Source organism: Mandrillus leucophaeus, unplaced genomic scaffold (assembly GCF_000951045.1).
Source record: "Mandrillus leucophaeus isolate KB7577 unplaced genomic scaffold, Mleu.le_1.0 Scaffold684, whole genome shotgun sequence".
Lineage (NCBI taxonomy): Eukaryota > Metazoa > Chordata > Mammalia > Primates > Cercopithecidae > Mandrillus > Mandrillus leucophaeus.
The window spans coordinates 1,674,438-1,685,947 of NW_012107408.1; the positions used below are offsets into that span (position 1 = coordinate 1,674,438).

The 11,510-nt window shown below is 36.7% G+C and overlaps 1 protein-coding gene across 1 annotated transcript in view; it reads right to left on the minus strand.

Annotated features, from left to right (window-relative positions):
* The window catches only part of SPEF2 (sperm flagellar 2), a 190,167-nt gene that overhangs the window by 157,482 nt on the left and 21,175 nt on the right, over nt 1-11,510 (minus strand). The window contains exons 3-5 of the mRNA XM_012002382.1: nt 6,699-6,951; nt 3,872-4,042; nt 1,582-1,722 (exon numbers count right to left, since the gene is read on the minus strand). Coding sequence (XP_011857772.1) covers nt 1,582-1,722; nt 3,872-4,042; nt 6,699-6,951 — 565 coding nt within the window. The remainder of the gene's footprint in view (nt 1-1,581; nt 1,723-3,871; nt 4,043-6,698; nt 6,952-11,510) is intronic.

Genomic DNA, 11,510 nt, shown 5'->3' on the forward strand with positions numbered 1-11,510 from the left:
AAAAAAAAAAAAAAAAAAAAAAACACTTTATTCAACTCAGGGACATACGAGAGAGAGATACGGAAATGGAATCAGATAAAAGCCTCTGTAGGTGGTAATTTTACAATCCAAGTACAGAATATTTTGTTAATATTTAAAAAACAAAAAAATGTGAACTAATATAAAATTCAATGGATATAGGAATCAGAGAGATCTGTCAATCTCTGCTTTACTACCACTGGGTAAAACATGTCAACTGCCTGGGTCTCAGTTTCCTCATCTACAAAATCGGAAAAATAATACCCTACTTAGAGAGTTATTTACAAATTACAGATAATGTGAAGTGTCCAATCCACAGCTTGATATACAGCGCATGTTCAGTAAATGGTAGCTATTAATCATCTTTATAGGTCACATGAGAGAATATGAATCATCATTGTAGCAGTATGCAGTGTGAATTGCAGGAATTTGTATCAAACTGAACTGTAACATTGTTCTCCTGGGAAATATAATCAGATTGCATCTTACTGAAATGATCGACAGTTGCTGTGGTCTAGTAAAATGTCACTGGTATAGGTATCTTAAATTTAAATATACTGATAGCAATAAATCACTTACCATTCCTGGGATTTATAGAAAAATAGTGTGGTATGATGAGGAGGAATTGAGTAAAAGTGTATAGTAGGAATGGCATATGTATGCTATGTGTACCTTGACTGGCCCCTGCTGTACCCATGGTAGTTATGACCTGCTATGGTTTGTATGATTGTCCCTGAAACCACATGTGAAATCTGATCCCAGTGTTGAAGGTGGAACCTAATGGGAGGTGTCTGGGTCATGGTGGTGGATCCCTCATGAATAGACTGATGCCCTCCCTGTGGGTAAGTGAGTTCTTACTCTGTTAGTTCTCATGAGAGCTATTTGTTAAAAAGAGCCTGGCACCTCCTCTCTCACTCTCTTTTTCCCTCATGAATAGATTGATTCCCTCCCTAGGGGTGGGTTCTCACTCTGTTAGTTCCCATGAAAGCTGGTTGTTAAAAAGAACCTGGCACTTTCTCTCTCCCTCTCTCCCTCCCTACCCACTCTCTCTCACTTTCTCTCTCTCCATGTAATGTCTGCACATGCTGGCTCCACTTCCCCTCCCCCTTCTCCTTACTAAGGCCCTCACCAGATGCCCAGTCTTGAATCTTCCAACCTTCAGAACCATAAGCGACATAAACCTCTTTTTCTTTATAAATTACCCAGCCTCAGGTATTCTTTTATAGCAACACAAATGGATAAGACATGACCCATTACAACAGCACCCATTCTGACCTACTTTGTTATTGACCACAGAATCTTTTTCAACACAGGAGTCCAGATTGCCATTTAATAGGAGTTTGCCATTGCTGGCCTAAAGCTATATTCTTTGTTCTGAACAAGTAACAATATAAAATGAGTTGAATATGCATATAGTAGAGGAATTCTGAATGAGAAAGGACAAAGTCAGAGATAATTTGGAAAGCAAGTGTGAAGTTTTGGAAGGTCTCTCTATATGTTTCAAGGGGAGATTATTCTTTAGTTAAGACAAACACAGCACACTATTAAAGGATTATCACTTACCTCTGCCTCTTTTTTCTTTTTCATCATTTTTTGGGCCTCGAGTGCTTTCAAAGTACGATTTGATGCAGGTTTAGGAATCTGTATAATAGCTGCTTGGATTTTGGCCATTATTTCATTTTGTCGTCTTCTGTTTAAGTATTGCTGAATATCCCATATACATTAGTTTAGTGATTCAGAGTAACAGAATAGGCAATATAATACACTCATAGGTACAAATATATAAAAATTATCTATTGAAATTTTCAGAACCCAGCAATTAGCCAAGGGACTAGGTGTCACAATTGTGTAATGTTAAGAAGCACGTGTCGATATGACTTACTCTGAAAAGTATGATGTTAAAACACAATTCTGGAATCTGAAAATTGTATCTATCAAATGTCTGTATTTTCATTCTGTGTGCTGATACTAAAAGGACAATAAAGATGTCCCAAATCTAAATAAGAGTATAATTGTTTCCCAATCCTACTGTCATGACCTTACCAAGCATGCGAAGAAAAAAATTCTATCTCTGAAGATGGTCCAATTAGAAAATTCTATCTAGGAGACAGTTTCTAGGTGGGCTCCTGGGAAACCTAATAAAAATGACAAACTTCCCCAAAACCCAGTCACACTTAAACAATGAGTTCAGGGGCAACCTCAAACATTGAATTAACACTAAATTATGTGATATAATTATTGGATCATCTCTTCTGTATGTAGGCAGTAGTTATTTTAAGAAGAATATAAGTAGGAGAATGTAACTGAAAAGAAAAAGTGACTGAAAATCAGATAAAGTATTTTAAATGATTTAAGAGGTAATATGTGAAACTAATCATGACTTTACTACTAATACATTATATTAGAACTAATATGATCATTAGTTCCCATGTCCTACGATAAAAAATTTCAATTTACCATTAAAAAGGCCTAAATAATAGACAATTTTCATTTCATTTTCTAAAATATGAATATTTATTTAATTGCAATATGTGTATCTTTTTTTCTTAAAACCAAGAAGACACAGGGTCTCCCTTTTGCCTTATTTGTTCCCTATGATCATTTTGAACATAATTTATTTCAAAATATTTAATGGTATTATATTTCCTTTTTCTCAACTTTCTTGGAGACCGTCTGCATTAGGCTTGGCACTAATGGACAGGCTGATTCCACATAAATTAGAGTCACTGCAATTGGCCTCAACTTAAACACTACTTTAAGAGTGCGTTCTCTCTTTATCATGTGACACCAAAGGGAAATATAATCCTTTATTTACCCTCTGGCGAGTCATAGAATTACATGACTGCTTTACATTGTATTATATATAAACTCTACTCCAGTTAGTCCACTCTTCTTCTTGAAGCTACGAAAACATCCAATTCTGAACTCTGTGGCAGGTAGACATAAGCATCCCTGTTTTTACAGTTGGGGAAATTGAAGCTGAGAGTTGTTTAGAGGCTGGCTCAATGTTAACCAGCTTGCAAGTGATCTTCCAGTTTGTTTGTCATCTTTTCATTCTTCCCTACAAAGAGCTGACTATGTTCAGAATAGAATTGCTTATCATTCCAAATAAATCCATGAATTTAAAAAGTGATTTTACAGGGCAATGGGAAGAACTACATAATTCTTTTGCCTGTAGTTTACACATTCCATATACCCAGTCACCTGAAATACTCTTAAAAATCTTTAATGATTCCATGTACCATTATTCTCTCATCCACAAAGGCACAGAAGATCATTAAAGAGTTTTAAAGAAATTTGAGAAGGAGCAGAGAGTTAGTCAGAGCAAGAAGCAAGGGCCAGAAATAAGTTAAGAGTTGTTCAGGTTAAAAAGGTAAGCAAGTTGAAAAGGTAAGCAAGCAAAGGATTACCTCACATTTCCAAGAACAGAGAAATAGGGCAGGACTAAAGGTTGCAAAAGAGGAGACAGCGAGGGGACAATGTCTGATCTATCTCCCTCAGTGGTGACAATGGCAAGTGCCTTTGACCAATGGGGTAGCTAGTAGCAACCCTCCATCCCTAAAGCAGCTGAAACAATGATTTCTACCAGTGAAGGTAATGCAGTTATCTTGCCACTCCACAGGATGGCAGTTCTTGTTCTCAGTCACAAGTAGAGGGGAAAGTCAGCAAGAGTCAGGATGGAGAAAAGGAGCAGGGGAGAGATAGAAAGGGTGAGAGTAGGGCAGGACAAAGTCATGCATCAGGAAAGTGCAACTTGTGCTCCACTACTGCTTATGCAATGTGTACTATAGGCATAAATCACAAACTGTATACTATGCACTAATGAATTTCTGAAAAAATAGTTCTATAGAACCTTTTTTATATCAAAACATCTTTGCTCTTCCTTGAGTTTTTGAAATCTTTCAAGTTTCTCAAAATGCGAATGGGCAAGATCTTCTTTCACGTGTTTATATTTTTCTTGAAACCTGTATGTAATCCGCATCAGATTGAAATCAGTTTGACGTGGGATCATGTGTCTAAGTCTCTAAATGAGAAAAGCATTTCAAAAGATTTTGTTATTAGAGAATAAAAAGCACATGTTCATTATAAGCACAAATAAAATGTGTCTTCAAAACGAAATTCTTTAAATTACTATTGTTGATAGTTAAGCTAAATCCAAGCCCGTTCCAATTACTCATATTTTTAATTGATGTAAGAGCAATTACAAAAACATTATCCTTTGTGTTCCTTCTTACAAAATAGCCTCGTATATACTTTTATAGTTAAACTTTTTACACTGAGTTTAATTTTCAATAAGTGGTATTTATATTCTTGGAAATATATTTTTGCAAAAATAATTTCATTAAACCAATTTTAACATGTAAGAGATAATATAAGAAGCTTGATTCTTCCCATGCTTAGCCACTGCTTAGTAAAAAGTGAAGAAACGTTAAAATTTCCTAGGTTTGTGTTTCAGCTTTCCCACTTACTAGCTGCATAAAATTGGGCAAGTTACCTAATCCATCTGTGCCTTAGTTTCATCCTCTGTAAAATGGGATTAATGAAAGTACCTATCTTTTATGGCTGTTGTGAAGATCAAGTAAAATAATATTCACAAAGCACCTGAAACAGGGCGTGGCACATCACTAGGCATGCCGTTCAATAAATTTCAACCTTATTAATATTACCTGCATCTCTTCTCATCTAGTATCAAAGAAGATGGCATTTCTACTTCTTTCCTACGATAGATATCACCTCTTCCACATGAACCATTGATTGTATATTCCTCTTTCCGTCCCCAGAGGGCCTCTTTCCATCTGGTCCTCGTACCATTTTCATCTCTCCTGCCACTGACTCTTTTTCTCAATTGATAAGTGGCCCCAGTCTCTAGGTCCATAAAACAAGCAATCTCATACTTCACTTGAGCTTTTCTTTCCTACTGTTCTCTTCTTTACCTCCACATTTCTTGAAAGAATAATCTATGCTACCCTTTTCCTCATCTCCAAAGTCCTTCTCAACTCACTGCAATCCATATCACTCTAATGAAACATTTTTCTCTCCCTAATATGTAAGCTCTAAGAGGGTTGGGGCTTTTCCTGTGTGTTTCTTGTGCAAGTGCTTGACAAAAAGTAGGAGCCCAATAAATATCTGTTCAGTGAATGAATTATTGACTCTGGAAGTTCACCCATGACCAACATCAAATGAGCTAATAGGCTCTTGTTTGTCTTCATCTACACAGCTCTTATAGCACTTGCCACTGTTGACCGCTTTACATTTTATTGTATATAAACTTCACTCCAGTTAGTCCACTCTTCTTCTTGAAGCTACAAAAATGTCCAATTCTGAACTCTGAGGCAGGTAGAAATAAGCATCCTGTTTTTATAGTTGGGGAAATTGAAGCTGAGAGTTGTTTAGAGGCTCGCTGAATGTTAACCAGCTTGCAAGTGAAGGAGGCTGAATGCAATATTAAATTATTCATATTAAGCCTAATCTAATTTCTAGCTCTCAAGGAGTGCTGAGTCCATTCTGCTACTAGACTTATAATGATATCCATGAAGAATGGACAAATATAAACATGGAGATGGCCCTCATATCTATTATGTCATTGCTGCTTCAAAAATTAAATTTAAAAATATAATTCTATCCATTGATATTTACTATTTTGCATGAGTGCGGCGCTCATGATTGTTCCAGAGGCCTGTAAAAGTTAACACACTTCATTTGCCATAGGAAATGCATAAGAATGGGAGAGAATTGTCAACTAAAAAGTCATATCAATTAGTCAATAACACATTTAATGAGTATTTACAACGTTTGAAGCATTGTACTAGACATATTCATCAAGTCTGATACACTAAAAATCTGGTAAGGTCATATGACAAATAAATAATGAATACTTAGCCAACAATATCAGTATCAGGAGGGTAAAACCAAGAGAGTGAGAATTACTTACAATCTAGAGTTCCAAAGGAAGAAACCATGTGTACTGGGCTGCACAGTACATGAGGAACAGTTTGGGGAAGAGGAGAGATAAGAAGGGTGAGTTTGGGTGTGAGGGAAGGAAAAGCAGGAATAGACAGTCATATTTAAGGACAGACTGTCAATTAACATAGAAGAAAGAAATACCATACTGAGGACTAGAAAAAAGTAAAAATAGGTTTCTGAGCAGAAGAATCCAATAAAAGTAAAATTTAGGGAAGATTCATTTAGCAGTTGATTGACTTATCCGGGAGACTGAGAGACATTTTAGCAGGTTGTTGCAGTAGCTGATAAGAAGATCTGGGTAGATTTGATGGGGTAGAAACAGCAAGAGAGGAGCAGGCACAAAAAGTATTAAGCCTATAGTCCTAGCTACTTGGGAGGCTCAGGCAGGAGGACTGCTTCAGCTCAGGAGTTCAAGACCAGCATGGGCAAAAAAGCAAGGCCCTGTCTCTGTAAAACAACAACAACAACAAAAAGTACTGAAAATTAGGAAAAGAGTTTGATAAGCTATTGCCAGTATGGATAGGATAGAGAGAGACATCAAAAATGGCTAAATAAATTCAAAATATTAATATAAAATAAAACCCAAGTATGGTCAGTAACATATGTAAGGGATATATATGCCTAATGAGGTTTCTTTGAGAAATCAATATCATTGTCATTTCTCTTTATCAAATTTTACATTGTGACATGCTTATTATGCTTTTTTATGTACCTACCTCTCGAAAAGTTTCACTTTTCATGTGTTGAAGTCTTAAATTTGTCAGAGGTTGCATGGTTTGCATCTCCACTCCAATCAGTCCACTTTTCTTCTTTTTCTGAAGAGCAATGTACAATTGATATAACAGCTTTGTTGCCACCCCAGGCTTTTCTGTGATGATGCCATGGGCCACATTCTGATCAAACTGCACACCCAGAAGGTGAAGTGTTGGCTCCAAGCGAGAAAAATTATTAAGTTTGGCACTTGAAACCCTGGACAGTAAAATATTTTACATAATTAGACATTAGCATTAAATTAAAGACAACAAACATCAGAAATATTATTATCCAATATTTTGAATTATTTCATGTTCTTTTAGCTGTATCATTCCTCTGTAAAACCACTCTAATGTAAATACATTGAGATTTTTTATTGACCATGCCTACCTGAACTCCATGCATTCATTTCTCTTAAATGACTACACTAAAATTTTCTGCCCTAAATTGACAGTAGAATTTCTTCAGAAGTGAATACAGAATTCACAACACCTAAACTTGATATATTGTTCCTAGTATACTATTTCTCAAGAGATTGCATTCAGGTAGTGGTTCTAAATCTTTTGTTTTTGAATCACAGATACCTTTGAAAATCTGACGCTATGGAACCTTTTTTACAGAAAAGAAAACATACATTTATATATATAGACAAAGCGTGTATAACATCTTAAAGCATGTTTTTGAGCCTCTTACAATCTAACCTAAAAGCACCCATCCTCTAAAAGGATGTGGAGCTGAGGAAATATAAGAGTGATTTCTAAATATGAATGAGGAGCCAGCACCACAAGATGGACAATGCCAACAAAAATAGTGATGCAATATCTTGAATTCATGTTCTGGTCATGTGGTGTAACTTACTGTCCTGTTTCCTCTGTGTATTAATAACTCTTTTAACAGAAATATTTAGCAACATATATTTAGTATATTATGCTGCATCAGTCAAACTTCAAATAAAACATTTTAAATTAATAAAAGAGAAACAGGCCTCGGAGGAGACAAGAAGAGATAATGCATGCTACAAGAAAACCTTCTCGGCATGAGACTAAATATACTTTTTTAAAGGTCTTCTCAGGTCCAGTTTTACAATCCGTTTCTCCACAAATCACCATACAGTTGGAGATACAACATTTGTCTATAATGACTCAGGTAAAGCAGACTATGTTTTGAGGAATATGATTGTGAAAGAAGATAGTCAAATCAATGACATGTGCTTCTATTCTCTAGAAAGGCATCTATCACCCCTTTTGATCTTCCATCATAGTCATCCTTTCACGCCCTTCCCATCCTAGGAGTCCTGTGTGCTTTGCTCACTACACATAATTGGAAAGATGTGAACTGAGAGCCATCGGTCAGAGCTTTGGTCTGGGTTATAACCTTGGGCTACAGATTTTAGGGGCATGTTAATTCAGGAGGGAGAGTCCAAAAGCAAACATTACCCATTTCCAAATTTTGTCAAAGCTTAGCCCTGCACTCAAGAAAAAGAAGAGGTTTCTCTTTCTCTCACTTGTATCATGTGGCTCCCAGAATGCAGTTAACAAGCCTGTTAATGTTATAGTTCAGTTACCTACTAGGGTTTAAATGTATTTTACTAACTGGCCAAAGTGCACAGGTCTAATAATACTTCTCTCTGGAAACTTATTTCTAATCAATCAAATTTGGGGAACAGAACTTGTGTGTAAATTGGTGGAAGCCTACTCTTGTTAAAGCATGGGTAGAATCAGAATGGCAGGATAATCAACAGTTGTTTTTTGAGCACGGAAAAACTGCTGGGACATCTTTGCTCTGGAGATAGAGCATATGAGGTAAACGATGACCTCTGAGGGAATTAAGAAATGTGTGTTAGGAAAAACTTTTCCCTCTCTAATAGCAATCCTTACTTGCTAAGAGATCTTGCCATCTGGTGAGGGAATACATCCTCTTACAAGGTAAGTAGTAGCTGCCCTCCCAGAAATTGTCTTGACTATTTACTTTAAAAAAAACAAATCTTCTCAAGTTTCACTATTTGTGAAGGAATAAAAATATTCAAAATCAGGGAATTCTTTCAGAGTTAGATGAGTATTCTTAGAATTAAATTATTTCCAAGATGAATAACTTTAAGTTATTTACAAAATATATTTCCAGTTTACATTTTAAACTAAAGAAACTAAAAGTGTTAGATAATATCCCCAAATCTTAGGCTATGACAAAAAAGGGATTGTTTTCCCGACCAAATATACCATTACAAAGGTCATACTCATAAGATGTACTGATCCTTGTCTTATTTAAAAGATCATCTGCCCTGGGGAGAAAAATGGGTTGTTCCAAGAGTTGAAGATGGATGATATTTGGTTCTCAATACAAGTAGGACCCTCTTCCCACATTAAGGAATGCAGTGACTCTTGGTGAGAGAGAGTTAGTCCTTTGTAGTATATGACAAGCAGGGCTGTTACAAAGGACACACACCTGTCCAAAGGTGGAACAAGAGTATGAAATCTACCCTCTGTTCAGATTGCTAAGCCTTGTTCCTGGCATGAGACTGCTTCATCCAAAATGTGGCTCCTTTTTCCTTGTAAAAAGGCCTTTCTGTTCACCAAAGCCTGCATTTTTACAGTCATTTCCAGCCAGATGGGGACCCTTTTTCCATTTCACAAAAAACCCTCTGTGGTCCTGCCAACAACAGCCACTTTGGTACACCTGAAACACTGCATCTGCGATCTGGTCAGGATGGTCCTTTAACTTTTCCATTGTTAAGCAGATATCCTCTCTGATATCTCTGATTTATTCATTGGAAACAATATTAGGAGCCTGCTATGGACCAGGACAATGCTTGGAGCACAAAGAATAAACACGCTCTGCAACTTTCAGGATCTTTGCAATCTAGTTGAGGGGTAAACATTCATTTATCATTCATCAAACATTGTTTGCTCTCCTTCATGTGGCAGGCACTCTGATAAGAACTGATATATAAATAAATAATTATAACTTGATAACGATAATGTAATAAGGAAAGGGATGTCCAAAGTTTTGTTAGAACAAAGAGAAAAGGGGGACTAAATCTACTAAGAAAGTAAAAGAAGAGTTTAGAGAAGGAATAGATTTTTAGCTGGCACTTCAGAATAAACACAAGTTTCTCATGGTAGAACTGAAAAAGTAACATTAATCTGCAAAGGTGCAAGGCATAACAAAAACATATGATGTGTGTGTGGACCAGAGAAGTTTAGGTTAGGATTCTAGGTTAATGGGAAATGTGGCTGGAAAGGTGAATGAAGGTCACACTGAGAAGCACCTTATAAAGCCATGACCTTGAGAGCGATAGAGACCTGAACACTCAAATTTCTTAAGCTGATGGGGATATCACACCTAGAGATATGAGTGTAGAGTTTTAGCTTCATGTTGGGAAGTCTAAACAAGGTCTCTATCTGTAGAATTTACTAGGAAATGTAGGCATTCATTAATTTAAAAAAACATTGACTGAAAGTTAAATATGTACCAGGACTCTGTTAAGCCCTAAAGATATAAATAAAAATAACCTAACACCCCTAACTTCATGGTGTTTTGTGCAATGTGAAAGAAACACAGATGAAGAAACTGACAACAAAGTGATCAGTGTTATAAAAATTAAATGTGTAGGTTGAGTTTCTAACTTTCATAAAAGGATAGACAGCAACAACAACAAAAGGATTGGACATCTGGTTATGTGCAAGTCATAACACATCAATCTATACGTATAAGAACTCCTGAGAAATCACAAAAAAGAAAAGGAGGGCATAGACACTGACCTACCTACCCTGGCATTCTTATACCTTGGAGGCTAATCCAGCTTCTATTGGCAGCAGCAAAGCTAGGAACAGAGGGAGCGAAGAGCTGAGAGGTGAGGCAGAGTGGGGAGCCGGGGCTAACAAAGAATTTATATGTCATGCCCTTGAGGAAGAGATGTGTAATATGAGATGTAGGTATGGGTTAGGATGTTACCCTGTACACCAGAAGGTCAAGAAATTGGATGGGATTAGCAAAACAGGGTTTATTTGGTATGATAGTATAGTTCTAATCTATGGCTTTTTTTGTGTCATACAGTTACTATATGTACAACTAGGATAATCTAGATTATGAAAGAATAATTCCTCTAGCATGAAAATATCAGAGATTCTTTTGCTCAGAAGTCTTATAACACAGGTGCAGCTTCATAAAGGCCTATCATTTCAGACAAACAAAAATAAGAAGCACTTGAGCAGGAAGTATCAGGTTAAAATATTATGGATTTGAAGTAGATCTTCATAAATGGCAGAGCGAGAACCTCCAAAAATCTGGTCCTCCTTAAAGACAACAATAAAACTGACAAAAAATTGTAAAAATCAACTTTTTCATAACTCTGGAAATGAGCTAAAGGCTTGCAACAACTCAAGGAGCATTTATTTAAGAAAAGTTCCTTAATAGTGGTAAGGACAGAGAGCTTTTTGTCATTTTAGCTTGCTTCATGTCCATACCCCTCTCCCTAGCTCCATGGTGGCTGTGAAAACCAGCAGCAGACTTACAACCATGGCAGCTATAAAAACCAGCAGTTTAGCAGTCATCAAAGCAGCAGACAGATTTGAAGTGCCTCCGAAGTCCTGTCTTCAGAGTGTTGCTTTTTTTTTTTTTTTTTGGAGACAGTCTTACTCTGTCACCCAGGCTGGAGTGCAACGGCATAATCTTAGCTCATTGCAACCTCCATCTCCCAGGTTCAAGAGATTCTCCTGCCTCAGCCTCCCGAATAGCTGGGATTAAAGGTGCCCACCACCACGCCCAGCTAATTTTTC